The following is a 19,622-nucleotide window of genomic DNA, read 5'->3' on the forward strand; positions in this document are numbered from 1 at the left end:
AATCACATAAACACCCTCAGTAAATCACTGTCATTCAACCGCCCCCAAGCAGGAAACAGAGCCACTAGCAGCAAGAGTGGGCAGGGGGGGTTAAAAGCAACCATAAAAAAACCCCGTCATCTGCAGGCGCTATATCAGCTAGAGCTAATAGTAGAAACCTGAGCTAATCGCAGCCCCCCACCAGTAGGAACAACGAGCTACTATCAGCAATCCGAACTAATAATAAAAACTGTCAAATTACCACTTTCAGCCACAAGCAGCACCTCGAGCTACCACCAGCAGACTCAGGCACTAAAGGGAAGTTGCAGCACACTGAGCCACTAACAACCAACTGGTCAAACCCAAGCAGTCACCACTCTCACTAGCAGCACCCTGCGCATCAAGATGAACTCATAGCAGCAGCAATATCACCAGCATCAGTCACTAGCAACACCCTGAGACATCTCCAGCACACTGAGCCACTAACAACAAACTGACCAAACCCAAGCAGTCACCACTCTCACTAGCAGCACCCTGAGCATCAAGATGAACTCATAGCAGCAGCAACAATCCCAGCATCAGCCACTAGCAGCACCCTGAGACTTCTGCAGCAGCACACTGAGCCACTAACAACAAACTGGTCAAACCCAAGCAGTCACCACTCTCACTAGCAGCACCCTGCGCATCAAGATGAACTCATAGCAGCAGCAATATCACCAGCATCAGTCACTAGCAACACCCTGAGACATCTCCAGCACACTGAGCCACTAACAACAAACTGACCAAACCCAAGCAGTCACCACTCTCACTAGCAGCACCCTGAGCATCAAGATGAACTCATAGCAGCAGCAACAATCCCAGCATCAGCCACTAGCAACACCCTGAGACTTCTGCAGCACACTGAGACACGAACAAATTGATCTACCCCAAGCAGTCACCACTCATTAGCAGCAGCACGAGCCCCCCGTAGCACACTGAGCAGAAAGATGAACTAATAGCTGCAGCAATATCACCAACATCAGCCACTAGCAGCACACTGAGTTAATAGTAGTAGCCATGGGTATTAGTAACACCATGAAACCTTAGTAGAAACATGGACGCTAGAAGCACCCAAAGCAACTAGCACCTGTGGGACTAGCAGCCGGTACCATGAGAAATAAGCAGCAGCCCGGGCTCTTAGCAGCAACACCCTTGCGCCCCAATCCCTTTACCAGGAGTCACAGCAGCATCACCCGAATTTGGAGTAACATAACTGCACCTGGTCCTGCTAGTTGCCCCACAGCAGCATCCAGGTAATTACCAGCAGCGCCAGCAGCACAGCAGCTTCCAGGACAATGGGCAGTAGCTGCAGTTTCGCCTTTGCTGTCAGCTGACACCAAAGCAATACACCGGTTACTTACATGAGCACACACTGCAACCTGGCCATTCTCAGCAGCAATGGGTAAACTAGAGCAGCACAGCAAACCCAAGCACTTCGCATGGCAGCGCCCTATGGATGAACAGGAGTCTCAGCAGAACCCTGGTCACCAGCAGTAACCGCAGCAGCTGCTTAGCACGAGCCCCCAGGGACATTAGCTTTGCAGCTCCATATGAAAGAATAGCTGTCACGCGAGTGCCATGGTCATTTGCAGCAGCTCAAGCCCTTAGCAGCATCGGCTGAGTCCCAGCCACAGGGATGCATTGGGCGTACTCAGCAGCCTGCTTGTTGGATGCAGCACCGAGGGGTTTTCGCAGCAGCACATCGTCACCATGAGATAACAGCAGCTGCAGCACCCTGGCCCATTGCTATGACCCATTGCAGCATGTAGGGAAATATTAACATAGCAGCACCCTTGGAATAAACAGCAGCACGGCAGCTATATCCCCCATTAGTAGAAACCACGGTAGCCCGGGGGATACTAGCAGAAACGACAGCACCCTGAGACTAAGCAGCAGCACAGCAGCATCCGGGACCATTTGACCCGTTAGCAGCAGTCACAGCTGAACACTCGGGGCGCACCAGCGGCAACAGATTCACCCTGAGAAGTAACACTAGGGACAGCAGCACCCTGTGAATAAGCAGCACAACAGCATGTCCCTGGCCCAATTTGCAGCAGCTATAGCAGCAGACAGAGGGGGGGGGGGGGGGGGGTCAGCAGAAACTGCAGCGCTCTGGGAATTACCAGGAGCATCCTGGCCCATTAGCAGAAGCCACGGCAGCACACCGGGAAAATCAACAGAAAGACAAGTACCCTAAGAAACAGCAGCAGAACAGCAACACACTAGTAAACTAGCAACAGCACCCTGGCACATTAGCATTAACCACAGCAGCACCCTGGACCATTAGTGACAGCCACAGCAGCACACATGAGACACATCAGCAAAAACAGCAACAACCTGAGAATTGGCAGCAGGACAGCGGCACCCGAGGTCAAGCAGCACCGGGGCGTATTAGCAGAAACCGTGGCGCCTTGAGAACAAGCAGCAGTCACAGCAGCACACTTACACACATCAAAAGAAACAACAAGACCCTGGGAATAAGCAGGACAGCAACACCCTGGCCCAATAGCAGCAGCCACAGCAGCACCCTGACCCAATAGCAGCAGCCACCGCAGCACCCTGGCCCAATAGCAGCACCCAGGACAGCACACCGGGACATTTCAGCAGAAACAGGGGCACCCTGAGAACAAGCAGCAGCACTGCAGCGCCCTGTCCCGTTAGCAGCAGCCTCAGCAGCACACTGGGGGCCTATCAGCAACAACAGCAGCGCCCTGAGAATCATATTCAGCAGAACAGCAGCACCCTGAGAATCATATTCAGCAGAACAGCAGCACCCTGAGAATCATCAGCAGCAGAGCGGCGCCTGGGAGGCGCAGCAGCACCCCGGCCCATTAGCAGCTCGCGCTGCGCTCCTTTCATCTTGCTGGGGGCAGCAGACGCTCCTATTTATCTGCCTGCGGATCAATGGCGTGGCGTCACCAGTGGCACTGGGAGGATGACGATTGCACCATTAAGGGATGACAGCTTAGAAAGAAGAGGGCAATGGTGAGATCCCTCCCAGAGCCAGCCCTGCACCGCGGAGCGCGCGCATCGCAGCAGGTCACCCGCAGCCCATCTCTGCCCCGCACCGCTCCCGGAACCGCACCGCCACCGCAGCCGGCACCGCTCTCCATGGACGGCAGGAAGGACATGCTGCGCTTCCTGGAGGGAGGCCAGTTCGGTGCCCTGGCCAGCAGGCGGCTCCAGGAGGCCGGGGACAGGCTGAGCCCGGAGCCCCGGGACAAGCTGCACGCCAGGGGCTGCCTGAGCCCCCGACCCGGCCCCCTGATGGCCCGGGAGAGGGCGGCCGAGGAGGACGGGGGACCGGGCACCATGACAGAGGGTGGCCGGCCGGCAGCCGCGCTGCATCCACACGCCCCCGCCTCGGAGCCCCTGGGGGCCGCCAAGGAGCCGCAGAGCAGCTCGGACACCGAGTCGGACTTCTATGAAGAGATCGAGGTGAGCTGCACCCCGGACTGCACCTCGGGAGGCGTCGATTACCAGCACAACAAAGGTACCCACCACTGACAGCACCTTTTTTTTCCAACTATGCCCCAAAATCCGGCAACGGGCCAATAACGCCGTTAATGTCCCTTTGATGCACGGGCACTGGCCATTCGTGCCACTCGACACGCGCTCACGGGGGAGCTGAGGGCGGCCATACCCCTTGCATGGGTGGGCTATTGGCAGGTAAAGGGAGCATTGCCCACCTACTGGGACGCCTGGCAGCTAAAGACAGCAATACCCACTCTGCAGGGCATCAAACAGATAAGAGGCGTTTCGTGCGGGAGATAATCCCTGTGCACGGGGCAACTAATGGCAATTTTGCCCCTGTGTGCGTGGAATGGAAACCTTTTTATGCAAACAGGGCACGCGTATCCATGGGCATGGAGAACTGGGCAGCCAGGGACAGTAATGCCCAGTTCTCTGTATGAGGCAGAGGGCAGTTATTGTCTGTGATCTTCTCTGCTTGTATGGGGAAGCGGGGAGCTGCTGGCAGGACTGGCCTCTCCCTCACTGGGGAGCAGCACAGCTGGTACCAGCAATGCCTTCTGTGTGTTTGGTGCGCAGGGCACATAATGCCAATAATTGCCTGTGTGTGGCAACGGCAGCAGGAATTAATGCCTTCGCCGTGTTCCTGAGAGCTGTGCATCTCTAGAATCACTAATCTCTTCTTTATTTACGGTAGTAGGCACCAACTGCCAAGTAATGCCCTCTCTGCAGGGGGCACCGACCTCCTATTGTCATCAATGTCTCTCTGTGTATGGGGCACCGGCAACCATAGCAATAACGGCCCATGGTGGTATTTATACTACAGACACCGGGGGTTCTAGTTTAATGAATGGCATCGGGCCCGGAGTTCCTTGTGCGGGGAGAGCCCTGTACACGAGATACCGGGCTCCTAATGTCATTAATAGCCCTCCTGCCTCGTAGTGCACTGCACACCGCAGGCCGGTGCAACGCAACTGCCCTGAGCGAGCATGGGTTTAAGGGATATAAAAGCGATGAATCTATTCCTTGGCGGAAGCCACCGAATCTAGATAGATAGATAGATAGATAGATAGATAGATAGATAGATAGATAGATAGATAGATAGATAGATAGATAGATAGATAGATGATGGATGGATGGATGGATGGATAGGTAGATAGATAGATAGATAGATAGATAGACACATAGATAGATAGATAGATAGATAGATAGATAGATACATTGCACGGATGCGTTTCTCTTTATACTCACGTTTATTATATACAATGTATATCATCTTAGAAATTCAATATATTGTAATGCGAGTTTGACTTGCAGAATACATTTTTTCTCGTATTGATAATGACCTCAGCTTTTGTTATCGGTAACAAAGCCACACCCGCCTTTTTAAAACCCTTGCAAAGGGGCATTGGAGGGTGGTGGTTAAAGAACATGTCTTGTATGTATCCGTCGCCTGCACTGAGACTTTTAGAGCCTTGGGAATTGCGCTCCTCGCCCGGATCCCGCGGCACATTAACTGCCCGCTTCCTGGCACTCTGGTGCGGGCACTGTTAGATCAAAGCCCAGCCCTGGAAGCGACGGGGTCCTCTGGTGGCCGAGCACGGGTCCCCTAAAGACCGTCACATCCCCCATCAGCCCCGGGCAATCCCCAGCGATGCCTCCCAAGTACCTGTCACCTCCGGGTCCCCTCGGGGGCGCCAGCTCGGAAGTGGTCCATGGAGCTTCGGGCATCCCGCCCCCTGAGCTGTAACACAGTCAGACCTGGACCGCTGAGAGCAGACGGGCCTCCAAGCGCTTCTCTGCGGCCCACGCCGCGCCCTTCCGGCCCTAAAAGAGCAGCTTCCCGGGACCCAACAGCGGCAACGCAAGAATCTGGGGCCTGTAAGCACGTCTCAAGAGAACCATTGGCAACATGCTAAAGGGACGGTGCCCTAAGAGGTCCAAAAAGTGTCAGAGGCTTCTCAACCTAGCGCTTCGGAATGGAGAGGCATTTTATATATTATAGTAAAAACGCTCAGGAGAAATGTACCCACTGGAAAGTCGGTTAAGTGGCCCTACTTTCGGAAAAATAAGGACATTATTTGCTTTACTAATAATTCTATAGTTTGAAAGAAGTAAGGGAGAATATATGCATACATATATATCTTCTTAAAAGCGGACACGTTAAAGATACATCTTATATATAAATGTGTACGTGTGCAATAACATTCAACAATATATACATATGTGTATATCAATACAAATATGCAAAATATACATATGTGTGCATTTCTATATATAAACAACTACTGTTTTTAATAAAAACATTACAATAAAAACATAAATTGCACACAATGCATATATGTATAAATAACCGCGATTTTTTTAAACTTGTTTTTATTGCAACATTGCACAGATGTTACATTACATGTCCTTGGTACAATTTATGACGAATTGGCAACAGTCTGATGTGTTGGCAGATTACAGCAAAGCAACTACTTTTAGTATCCAAACATGTCCTTTATTGTAATAATCGCTACATTAAATAAAACCCGATAAAAAATATAAAAGAACAAAAAAAGTACATTAACAAAAAGGGAGGTTTTAAAATATTTAATTCATTCAAAACAAATCATACATAATTTATAAGGCATGAACAATCAACGCCTCGTTTAAAAAAATAAAACCATGCTGTATTATTGTCATATACTGTTAAATTGTATTAAACGTTGCGATAGTTGCCTGTCGCTCGCAGTGATACATGGGCTAGAAAAGGGCTCCTGGGTGTATTTCTAACGAATTAACACAGACCACTGAGTACTGCACCCCGGGGTGGGCCCGCCGCTGCACGAGGCGCTTTGCAAAACACTGCGAACAAATAAACAAATACATAATTAAATAAGGCGTGGACGCCATTTCAAGGTCAGCCATTGGTCCCAGGCCTCACGGGGTACCTGGACCTCTGGGCCCTGGATGCTCGCCCCAGTGTGCCCATAGGTGGAAATTGAGTGACAGGGCATGGGGGAGTCGGGGGATTTCAGCGGACCTGGTACTCTGAGAGGACAGAACATGCAGCAGGGCGGGTCATACATCAGCAGGTGGCAGGTGTGTGTGTGTAGGTGTGGGGGCAGAGGTCAAGTGCCCGCGTGCGCTGCAAATGAACGCCGGGACATGGTTAGGAGGGTCTCAGAGCTTCACCCAAAAAGTAAACACATCAAATATTGGAAAATCCAAATCACCGGGGCGGATAAATAATAAGAGACGAGAAAGCCAGAGTTGAAGGTTCTGAGAGATGTCGAAGCGTCGTGACTAATATTATTAAATGAGGCCATTTTGAACCGCCGCAGAGACCTGTGTGGATTATAAGGGCTGCAAAAGGGAGAATGAAGGGAGTAATAATCGATGGAGGTACATATGAGAGTAATACTGGAGAGGACAAGGTAATGGGATAAGGAGACAAAAAGTGAGGGAGGAAGGGGTTGGAATGAAGGATGCAGGAGAATAGAGGACAGAAGCAAGCGAGAGAGGAAAGGTAAATGGTAGGGAGGGCAGAAGGAAAAATGAAAGATAGATGGGAAGGGGTGGGGAGAGGCAGGAAGAAGAAATGGGAAGGAAATATAGATTGGAATGTAAATGGTAGGAAGGGCAGGAGAGGTGGAAAGAAAGAAGGGGAGGGAGAGGAAGGAAAGAAAATGAGAGGAGAAGAGAGGAGTGGAATAGAATGTTGGCGTAGTAAAAGACAGTAAACAGGAAGCCAATGAAGTACACACAAAGAAAGATAAAGGCAAGGGATGTGTCCATTAAAGGGATGGAAGAAAAGGAGTTCAGAGGAAGTGGAATGAAGTGAAAGAGGAGAAAAGGAGCTGCAGTTGTTTAGAAGAAAGTGGAAAGAGAAGGATTGGCAGGCGAAGAAAACACAAGCGGCTGGAAAGTGGGAGGAGATTTGGGTGATAAAAAAGGAGGGAAGCTGAACATAATGTAGGACATGATAGCTGTTGGATTCACAACCCGAGAATTGAGAATGGCCCAGCTGTCTGGTCTGTCTTCCTTCGAGCAGGCTGTGCAGGTAGACTGAGGAGGGGAGATCCTGCCCGGAGCCTCTCCTGTCTCTGCGAGAGGGCTGCATGGACAGCCGGGGGGTGGATGTGGGGTGGACTCTGGCTTTCTCTGCATGGACAGCCGGGGGGGTGGATGTGTGGTGGACTCTGGCCCTCCCTGCCTCTGTGAGAGGGCGGCATGGACAGCCTGGGGGTGGATGTGTGGTGCCTCTGGCCCTCTCTGCATGGACAGCCTGAGGGTGGATTTGGGGTGGACTCTGGCCCTCCCTGCATGGACAGACTGGAGGTGGATGTGGGGTGGACTCTGTCTCTCCCTGTCTCTGTGAATGGGCTGCATGGACAGCCTGAGGGTGAATGTGTGGTGGACTCTGGCCCTCTCTGTCTCTGTGAATGGGCTGCATGGACAGCCTGAGGGTGAATGTGTGGTGGACTCTGGCCCTCTCTGTCTCTGTGAATGGGCTGCATGGACAGCCTGAGGGTGAATGTGTGGTGGACTCTGGCCCTCTCTGTCTCTGTGAATGGGCTGCATGGACAGCCGGGGGGTGGATGTGGGGTGGACTCTGGCCCTCTCTGCATGGACAGCCTGGGGGTGGATGTGTGGTGGACTCTGGCCCTCTCTGCATGGACAGCCTGGGGGTGAATGTGGGGTGGACTCTGGCTTTCTCTGCATGGACAGCCTGAGGGTGGATGTGTGGTGGACTATGGCCCTCCCTGCCTCTGCGAGAGGGCGGCATGGACAGCCGGGGGGGGGTGGATGTGTGGTGCCTCTGGCCCTCTCTGCATGGACAGCCTGAGGGTGGATTTGGGGTGGACTCTGGCCCTCCCTGCATGGACAGACTGGAGGTGGATGTGGGGTGGACTCTGTCTCTCCCTGTCTCTGTGAATGGGCTGCATGGACAGCCTGAGGGTGAATGTGTGGTGGACTCTGGCCCTCTCTGTCTCTGTGAATGGGCTGCATGGACAGCCTGGGGGTGGATGTGTGGTGGACTCTGGCCCTCTCTGCTTGGACAGCCTGGGGGTGGATGTGTGGTGGACTCTGGCCCTCTCTGTCTCTGAGAGAGGGCTGCATGGACAAAGGTGGGTTTGTGGTTGGACTCTAGTCCATTCACTTGTCAATCTGTGAATGACACTGGGTAGAGAAATGGGTGTTTCATTCACACCTTCCATCTCTGATGTTTGGGTGCATGATGATGGGCATGTCAAGCAAAGTCACATGCAGAGGAAAAATTCAGACATTCACAGCCATGAGAAAAGTCCCAAATAGAATTAACATCACAGGGAAGATGTGACTCACAAGTAGGAGCAAATTCACTGGTATTTGACTTCAGGCACAGTTGTACTTAAGTCTGCACTCGCTGCCTTAGCTCTGTGATTAAAGAATAGAAAGACCAAACAACTGTGTCTCAGCATCTGAGGGAAGGCAGCAGAGTGTGGCCTTCTTCCTTGTGTCTGTGTGTGGGACTGATACGGAAGCAGTGGGTGGGTCAGTTTTGGTCCTTGATCTTTTCTCTTGTATAAGTCGGCAGGGTGATGAGCAGTCTTTGACCCTACTTGTCTTGTGTGCAGGGCAGTGCTCGGAGTCCCTGGGTGGGAGCCCCATGAGTGGTGGAGACCCCGCTAAGGGCAACGGTGGACCACAGAACAGTATGGGCTGCACAGCGGACCAGATGCGCCGGTACCGGACGGCATTCACTCGGGAGCAGATCGCCAGGCTGGAGAAGGAGTTTTACCGGGAGAACTACGTATCCAGGCCCAGGAGGTGTGAGCTTGCAGCGGCCCTGAACCTGCCAGAGACCACTATCAAGGTACATTCCTCACCACCTATGCCACCACCACCTCCAACAGTTCCATCTCCATCAACATCCTTTCACAAATGTACTTCCACCAGCTCTACTTGTGATAACATCAACTACACCAGCATCACCTACACAAACATCACCTCTACTATCATTGCATCTACCAGCATCCCTTCGACCTGCGCCAACACCACCTCCAAATGCACCACCTCCACCAGACCCACCTCAATTACCACCTCCATCACCTCAGCACCCCAGCCTCCACTAACCACATTTTCAATTATTATTCAACGTCTAGTAGCGCAACCTTCCTCGGCACAGCCTTGGTAGTGCCACCCCTTTCTGTGGAACCTCCGGCAGTACCTTCTTCGTGAGATTCAGCACCACATGCAGCCATCCACTAATTCTCCAAGCACCACCTCCACCTGGCCTAAATATTTCAGTCAAAACAAGGGTGGCGGGACGAGGGCTTTTTACAGTCCAGTACAGCTATGAGAACAAGGAGTGTGCTGTTCCTATGTGGGCATCTAGGTCTAAAGAGTGGTCAGCGGATAAATATTTCAGCACCACGCACCTGAGTTTCCTAGGCCAGAACCACAAGCATCATTCCCACTGAACCTCCAGAACCAACTCCACAAGAGTCAACCTTAAGCATAGCCCCTAACTAGTCCCAACCTTAGTCATTGACACACACAGCAGAATGATCTCCACCAGCACCTCCTCCAGAGAATCACCTCTGCTACCACAACCTCTTCTAACAACACCTCAGTCAACACCTCTTCCACCAGCACTAGCTCATCAGCTTCAAGTCAACTACCGCCAACTTCTCTTCCATGAATGCCACCAGCATATCTTCACTAGCACAGGCCTCATCAGTATTAACTTCATCAGTACCATCAACAGCACTAGCACAATCTACACTTGGCTGGACTTTCACAAGGCAGAGTTAATGTTTTCTCTCAGTCTATCCCTCTCTCCACTGCTTGCTTATGTGTTGATGTCATTATGTCTCTTCATAGATTAAACAATAAGGACAGCTATTCACCCTAAAGAAATACGAAAAAGGAAAATGGAAAGTTATTTATGTATGACAGACTGAATGCATAGATAGATGGATGGATGGATGGATAGCACACACCTCAACATGCCCTTAATGATGAAAGAGATTAGGAAAATCCTTCCTCTACTGTCAGATTGCTCCAGGAAAACTCTAGTTCATGCAGGGTGGGTTACTGCAATTTACTTTTTGAGGGACTGCCTGGCTGTTTCCTCAATAGGCTACTAATGATTCAGAATGAGGTATAATCCCTAATTCTTTGTCTGAGCGGAAGGATCTGCCCCTCTTTCTACCTTTTTCACCTACATCCTTCTGATGCTAAATGCTCTCGGTTTAGAGCCTTATGCTTTTGTCACAAGGCCCTCTACAGTTTTACTCCCTCTTTTTCTGTACACCCCTTCAAGCAGTTTTCACTTTAGATACATTTAGGAAGGCCCTTATGGGAAGCCGAGCCTTTTCCATGGTTACTGCCAAAGCTTGGAATACCCTGTACATGCACCCCCAAAAAATTCCTCATTACATTTCATAAATCCTTAAAAACGTATCTGCTTTCCATCTAATTTCACTATCCATATTTTCACTTTCTATAAGTGACCCCAATATTTAATTTCATGCAGGCACAGAACACCTACTTCCTTGGCCACCATGCGATTTATAAAAACCTCTCATCATCAGCATTATATATATATGTCTACGTTTTTCAGTGCATTTCTTTATATACAGGAGACACACAAACATTTCCAATGCCAGCTTTAAAGTTATCTTTGGTGTATATTATGATGAATTTAAGTTGTGTGCCTGTGTGTGTCTATGTTAATGTCAGTGGAACTTTGCAAACATTCGCTTGTCTGAATATTCTGCAAAAATGTATCTATTAACAAAATTTGTGTTGGGGAACATAGACACATGGAAAGCCAGGCTCAGCAGGAACAGGCCCAATACAACAGTTTCAGAATGGAAGATATAGTATAGACTGCGAAGACAGTGCACACATCTCTCACAAGAATAACTTGAATTCGCTATATGCATTGCATTCATTACATGTTACATAATACATCAAAACATTTATCATCCAGATAAACTAAAGTTCACCACTCTCAATGGTAGACATTTTTCAAAACACCATTATCAAAAATTATGTAAGATTTCTCCTTGCGCATATTTTAACTGCTGGGGCATTCTGCCTTATGCACTGTTTCACTTGATAGTTCGGTCTTCTTTCCAGATTCACCGTTGAAGTGTGGATACATACACGTAGTATGTTTGGCTATCATTGTTGGAAAAACAGCAGTGGTTTCAGATTCGTAAATTAGCTGGAATTAGGTTCTACCCACGAACTAGGAATATCAACCAATGGGAAGGAAGAACGTGTTATTATTATTCTGCCTTTATCTCTTTCTCTTAGGCTGATTATTGTCTATGCATGACTAATATACTTAAATAACTAAATTCCACATAATGTCCAATCTAATAATTTCCCAGTGTTCAATCAGAATTCCCCAAATAAAAAATAAAGAAAACCTTCACATATCAAGCACACAGAGCCTGTTATTAGGTGGACATTTCAAGGAATAAGCACCCCATAACCCTAGAGAAAATACACATCTAAAAAAACAAAAAAGTGTAAAACTCTATGGAGTAACTAATAAAAAATATATTATTTATCCACATATTAGAGAACAAGGAATAGCATTGTAAAATATTAAAGTACTGCTTTCAATAAGTATTTTCTTAATACATTTTTATTTTATTTGAATGCCAGCCGAAGCAAAATACACGTGAAATATAAAATATATAATGGGTCACATATATTATAGTCAAATACTGAGGGTTATACAACTGATTTAAACCACTTATATTTAAGCTCCTGGTTCACCAGAATCCCTTGAAGGCACTATAGGGCTATAATACATAGTTACTGGTGTATATATATCCTCCAAGCCCTATCGTTTTTGTACTATAAACATTATTAAACACACGCACCACGCACATATACACACATATGCAGAGAGAAAAAGAGTATATATGTGTATATATATATATATATATATAGCATTAAAGGTAACCGTAATATGGTTAACAGGGGCGCCGAGTGCCTCTTGTGCTCAAATAAATGGTTTCTGTCACTAGACTCCAGAGATGACTATAGGACCATATTGCACAGGTATCCATTACATATTTTTACAGTACATATTAATGTTAGGACAGCCAAGTGGGAATCGTGTATTTTTTCCTTCAAAAATTGAGATGTTTAGTGAAAATGGTAGGTGAATTACTGGACTCTAGGGTTTGTTTGCCGGTAGAGAAAAATATGACAAAAATAATTAAGTACCGATTGAGACTTTTAGAAAAGACATACTTTTATTTATTAAACAAGCACATTGTGTCAGTAAAAGGAAGAGATTTTTCAAATTACTGTCTGCAAAGTGAGATTATCAGTTGGGACTGATTACATTTACAATGTTCAGGTATTTTTTACGTTTCCTTAATAGAGTTTTAATTTAAGAATGGACATTAATGAAGCTGCAAAGAGTGGTTTGTATGGTGGTGAAAGACATATTTGACAAGGGCCAGTGAAATATTTTCTATATTTTATCAGAAAGTGAAATATTTTCTTATTTCACAGGTACCTGTGTAATATGCCTTTTTTTTAAATTACGCTGTTGAAATAATGAACGCCATTGAAATTATGTTATGGTGTTTAAGTCACAACAGAAATGTTGCCATTTCTCAATATTATTGTCCATGTATGTGATGTCCCTATATATGATTAAATGGACAAACATGCATGTTACACACACAGTCGCACATCCCAAAACACATGTAATAACAACCAATATACATGCATCACATATCACCCTTTGCCATATGTATGCAGCCTGAATATCGGATTACTGTACATAACGCAGACCTGCGCTTGGAAGGTCTGTGTGACTATCTATGTGGTAGGTATAACGGGCATACATGCACGCACAGTTTTACATAAACCCGTCATCCTTTGCCATATGAAGGCAACTTAAATCCAGGAAACCCTTGTCTAATACTGAGTTGTGCTATGACTGTTTCTCTCCATATTTAGTTGTATATTATAAATCTGTGTCCAGACACACACGGTGCATGAAACCACACACCACCCTTCCCAATACATAGGCAACCTAACTGCAATCTGACGGTATTTCACTCAGAGTTGTGCTGTGTGTGTTCCTCTCCATGCATAGTTTATATCATAAACCCGTGCACATTGACACACAAAAAAGTACCTGAGGCACCGGCCCTCAACACCCTTCGCTATATGTATGCAACCAGGAAGTCTGACTGTATTTAGCACAGAAGTGTGCTATGTGTGTGTGTCTCCATGCGTAGTTTATATTATAAACCTGTTCCATTGACGCACAAAGTACCACAAGTCACCCACCATCCCTCGCTATATTTGTGCAGCCTGGATGTAGTCTGACTGTGCTTAGCTCAGAGTTGTGTAGCGGGTGTCTGTGTGTTTCTCTCCATATATAGTTTTATAGATCTGTGTACACAGAACGGGGTACATGAGCCAACCACCACCCTTCGTTATGTATAGGCCTCCAGGTTGTATTCTGGCTGTATTTAGCTCAGAGTTGTGCAGCGGGTGTCTCTGTGTTTCTCCCCATATATCGTTTATATTATAGATCTGTGTACATTGAGCGGGGTGCATGAGCCACCCACCGTATATGTAGGCCTCCGGGGTGTAATACTGACTGTTGTTGGCTCTGAGTTGTGCCCTGGGTGTCGAGTGACCCTGCCTCTCTCCTCCCCACAGGTCTGGTTCCAGAACCGCCGGATGAAGGACAAGCGCCAGCGCCTGGCCATGACCTGGCCGCACCCGGCGGACCCGGCCTTCTACACCTACATGATGAGCCACGCGGCGGCCACCGGCAACCTGCCCTACCCCTTCCCCTCGCACCTGCCGCTGCCCTACTACTCCCACATGGGCCTGGGCGCCGGCTCGGCCTCGGCCGCCGCCCAGTTCAGCGCCCCCCTGCGGCCGCTGGACACCTTCCGGGTGCTGTCGCACCCCTACCCGCGGCCGGAGCTGCTCTGCGCCTTCCGCCACCCGTCCCTGTACCCGTCCCCGGCGCACGGCCTGGGCGCGGGGGGCAGCCCCTGCTCCTGCCTGGCCTGCCACAGCGGCGCCTCGGCGCAGCGGGCCTCGGACTTCCCGTGCTCGGCCACCACCCGGACGGACTCCTTCCTCACCTTCACCCCGTCCGTGCTCAGCAAGCCCTCGGCGGGGGGCCTGGACCAGCGGGAGGAGGTGCCCCTCACCAGATAGAGGCCCTAGCCCGGACTGCATTCTTTATTTACAGCCCTCTGTCCAGAGGAGTACCCCGGTGACAGCCTCGACCGCAGGCTTTACGAACGCACATTCCACAGCAAATGATGAAAGGAGGAGTCACCTGCCAGCGGCCGGAGCGAGGCCGAGGGACTCTCCTCCTCGCAGGGAGCCCTAGCCGGGAGGGCCTGAGTGTGTCTTCTCACCGGCTTTTCGAGCCACAGACTTTCACAACAAAACAATGCCCGCATGTGGCACAATTATTTGCACCACTGGACGGCTGGGAAGTGAACTCTGCAATACTTGAAAGTCGAAATGCTGTCTACGAAAAACATGTTCATGCAAACGGAGGATTGTGGTTTTTTTCCAGGAATTTATTTTTTAATTTAAAGTTTAAAAAAAAATGACACGTTTTTCTGTGCTGAGATGCAACAGTATTATACCTTTGCTTCCCACACACGATGCTTTACTGTAAAATACACTGAAATGCTGTCCAGTGGGGTGGTGGTGGTTGGGGGGTGTTTTGCCTGGCACTGGGGCCCGGCTACGTCTGTCCGCTGCCCCCTCCCCCTCTCCCTGAGCCCAGATAGGCCAGACTCAGGGACCATTAGCCGGCTCCTGCTGCCAGTGACACTGTCTCGTTAAGGCCCGCTGCTGGAATAATGCGCGCCCACTGGCGAAATTAGCGACGTGATGTATATGCGGGCAGGATTTCTCAATGTCGAACGTATAATAATGTATTCTCTGAGCCGAGGACCCAGTGCCAAGCGCTAACAAGCCGCCCAGGGAAGGGATTAGGTGAGAGGGGATCAGCCGCCCTCCCAGGCAAACACAGCTCTGCATGTCAGAGCACGGGCAATTTGCCTTCCTTTTAAATTTCACCTCCAGTCCATCGGCTGTTTCTTTTAAATATATATATATATATACACACATGCGCCTTCTTCCCCAGCTGGACCTCAGACCTGTTGGTTTTTTGTTTTTTTCTTTGTTATGTTTGTGCCTTTTTTGTTGAGAGGGGTTTATTGTTTACACCATCGGATGCTCCAGAGGTATTTATTTATTGTTCCACCTTTACTACCACACTACACACCTCCTCGGTGGGGGACACCTGGTCAGGGGCTGAACTGTCCCCCCACCCCCTATAAAACTGGTATTGTTGGTCTTCAGGCCTATTTTTCTCGGTTATCTTTTTTGATATGAAAGAGCAACGCCTCCCAAAGAACACTGCTACGACCTGTTATCATTTCCTAATAAAACAAGGATCAGATGAAACAAAAACAGAGAATGGGCCTGTCTTTTTTGATAGAGTGCAAACGCGACGTCCTTCTTATTCACAAATGAGTATCTATCTATCTATCTATCTATCTATCTATCTATCTATCTATCTATCTATCTATCTATCTATCTATCTATCTATCTATCTATCTATCTATCTATCTATCTATCTATCTATCTATCCATCTATCTATCTATCTATCTATCTATCTATCTATCTATCTATCCATCTATCTATCTATCTATCTATCTATCTATCTATCTCTCACTATGAATATCTAGCTATCTAAAATAGCAGTACATATTCACATATTCTTCTCCGTTAGTGTGTACTCTTCAGTCCGTTTGTAGATGTTTGTACTGCCTTCTATTTTTTTAAGTATTGGAAAACGACAAAAGAAAATATATTTTTCAATCAAGTTCGACTTATATTTCCTAGGTCATTGTCAATTGGGCCACACGCTGCTGGTTTTTGTGATAGAACAAAATACACCCCATCACAAATTGAATCTCGAAAATCAAAATTTAATTAGCTAAAATATCTTCATCGGAATAGAAAATATCTGTATATTTCTCTCAATATATATATATATATATATATATATATATATATATATATATATATATATATAGTCTGTGTGTGAATATATATCTATATATTTATACACAATATATATATATATACACACATATACATTTGGGGGAGGAAAAATGTGTAGAATGAAATGTATTTATGCAACCATTGTATTCCAGCAAAAACCACCAATTAATTTCTTGGTTCATTTCTCAAATGTCGTAATTCGTTGCGTATTCAGGTTACGGGTGCGTTTAGTGGGTGCATTTCGGAGAACGGCGTTGCTGCCTCGCAGCCGGTTTGCGTCATTTCTCTCTGGTTTCATCCCTCACACACGAAAAACATCGAAGGAAATGGAGCAGTTTTTAGATGTGTTTTCCTTGCGTCACGCGCTGCCCCCGGTTCGGGCAGACGTGCGTGCGTACGCACCCAAAGGCGCCCCCGGGGTGCTTGTGATAACCGGTGCGCAGGTTACAAGAGAGCGGCGGCCTCCGCCCGGCAGGGAGCCGGCCCGTGACAGGTAAACAGGCGGAGGCGGCGGGCTCGCGCTCAGTTAATGGGGAGGTAAAATGAGGTGTCTGCAGCAATATTGGAAAGAGCAAGATCGATGGTGCCTCCCCATGTCCAATCAGCGGCCGTTAATTGACCGTGTTTTCGGTGTAATTGAGCCACGGTGCCTCTAAATTGAAGTTGAGGGTAAGGCCGGCGCTCCCCCGGATGAGGAATTAACGCGCCGAGGTCCATAACTCAATGCGCCCTCCGAGGGGCTGCTGCGGGCAGGCGTGCACCGGGCGTGAGCCTGGGAGGATGTTATAACACCACAACAGCCAAATAAATACCTGTATTTGTCTGCACGGCTGCAAATTATTTATGTTTATGTTTGTTGGTAATAGGAATGCTGAGGCCCCCGCCGGTAGCCGACATATTAACAGTAAAGTGTGTTATACGCAGTACACTCTCACAATTATGCGGTATTGTGTAGGTTAATAAACAGCCAACGGCTCTGCGACGATGTTTCTGTTATTAGACAGCCGGCAGTTGCGCGGTATTGTGTTGGTTATCAAACAGTGGCCTGTCACTCCTTTCATCGACCTCGTTAAGCTAAAAGACTGAGTCAGTCCTCTACCCTTGAGGTGATGAAAGCAGGCACGCAAGACCCGGCCTTCGGGGAGTGAGGGGCAACACAGTCAACCCTCTCTTCAGTTGAGGCCACTGGAAAGAACCCTGAACCCCTAAAATCATGGGAAGGATAAAACAGCAAGTGTCTCCTTTCAGACCCCAGCTCGTTATCCCGGGCGTGTGTGTGTATGGGGTGGGGGGGAGAGGGGGTGGTACTCACATGCCAGATTGAGGCCCGAAGCCGCCCCTCCCCCGCCCCCTGTGATTGATTGCCTTATTAAAGCGTGTTCTTGTAAGTGTGACCAAACTGATTGCGGTGCATATGTTCGGAATAAAGCTCATCTTAACCAAGCGGCCGAGAGGGGGGCGGACACGCTCCCGCGGCCTGCAGCAGGGGGCTCCTCCCAGCGGAGGGCTGGGCAGAGCCAGCCCTGCACGGTTATCCTTTCTAAATTACAAGGTCAAAGCACTCGACCCCGGTGTGCGGAGGGCCCCGGTGTGCAGTGTCGATCAGCGGCGTTCCCTCGCTCCAGCACGTGCGCATTTTATCCAGAAGTGTCATTTAACACGTCTCATTCAATACCCCCAGCAGCTAGGGGCATACCTACAACTGGTGCAGCAGGTGCAATGGTACCGAGGTCCAGAGCCCCGAGGTGCCCATTGAAACCTGATCTTTGATGTGGGTACCACCCTACTACAGCAATAAAAGGGGCCATCACCAGTCAGATTGCATAAGACCAGGAGCAGCCCACATCTTCAAAGAGGTTTAGGCGCTGGCTAATAAGATGTCACGTGACCTTTTATACAGTCATTATGTAAGTGTCGGGAGTTCCTTTTTCTATAAAAACGCTCGAAAAAAAATCTAATACAAATAAGCAGCCCTGCCAACCCAGGTTTGGTGTCTGCTTCACAATCACCAGACCCCTGTTCACTCTCTCCTTCGGTCACATTTTTACCCCTCCCCCTCCATTCTGGATCGCTTTCATCCTCTGCTTTTAAAAACTGAGCCCCTCCCGCCCTCCGTTTCTGTTCGTTACACTGAATGGTTTCGTTTTTCACCCAGAAATATGATATTAAAGGCCACGCCCAAGTCAGGTAGACTGTTTATACAAGCGTGACATTGTACTTGTGGCTCGCGCATTGTTATGGTGATTGTCGCACTGTGACATGCCAAGTGACACTGTGACTGGAAAATGACGCGGGAGAGGCACAAAGAAGTGATGTCATAGTAGATGAACAATGCACCGCTACTTCCAGAGAGAGAAGAAAGCACCCTTTGGTACAGGGAAGCCCCAACCAGAGATTTAAAGTACTGTCCGGAACAGAGTACCTGCACTTTTTTAAATTGGAAGGGAGAGTACCTCCACTTCTCAGAACAAAATGGGCTCTTCAAATAGTGAGTACATCCACTTCTATATGTCTATTCAACGTACTGCCACCAACCATTTTGGCAGCACCCCTTTCACTCTGGGGCCTTGATAACAACCTGACTTCTATTTACGTTTAAGGTGCAAACAGCTGAGTTGGGTGGTTTTGTACATGCTGCGAATGCACAGGTGCTATTATCCTTATGCAAATTACTTACCCTGGTCCTGATTACAGCCTTGGTGCTTATTCCATTTCAGTTGCAAATTTCCAAGATTGGCGGTATGTTTCTATGGTGTTTTCCACCTCACCTTACCTGTGCAAAATAATGACCAACATGGTTCAGCAGGTAAAACCTGGCGCAAATCTTACTGACAAATAGCACACCTTTGAACTGCACGGGCCTTCTGATTTGAGCACCTTGGAAAGGCTGGGCATGCTCCAGGGCACACCAATGGAATTTCGCACTATTTGTCAACAAGATTCTCACCAGATTCGATTTGCCTAAAACTTGTGAACATTTAGGGCCAGGCAGGCAATTGCAAATGGGCAAATAGCATATGGGCAGTTAACACACAGTTCATACATCCAACTTTCTATAGAG

General features: G+C 48.4%; 1 protein-coding gene across 1 annotated transcript; it reads left to right on the forward strand.

Annotated features, from left to right (window-relative positions):
- Positions 1 to 3,129: 3,129 nt before the first annotated feature.
- On the forward strand, positions 3,130 to 14,685 carry EVX1 (even-skipped homeobox 1). The gene is made up of 3 exons (XM_078664385.1): positions 3,130 to 3,511; positions 9,093 to 9,331; positions 14,173 to 14,685. Exons 1-3 carry the CDS (start codon positions 3,130 to 3,132, stop codon positions 14,683 to 14,685), a joined length of 1,134 nt encoding a protein of 377 aa, XP_078520511.1.
- Positions 14,686 to 19,622: the final 4,937 nt, after the last annotated feature.

This window comes from Lissotriton helveticus, chromosome 10 (assembly GCF_964261635.1).
Source record: "Lissotriton helveticus chromosome 10, aLisHel1.1, whole genome shotgun sequence".
Taxonomy (NCBI): domain Eukaryota; kingdom Metazoa; phylum Chordata; class Amphibia; order Caudata; family Salamandridae; genus Lissotriton; species Lissotriton helveticus.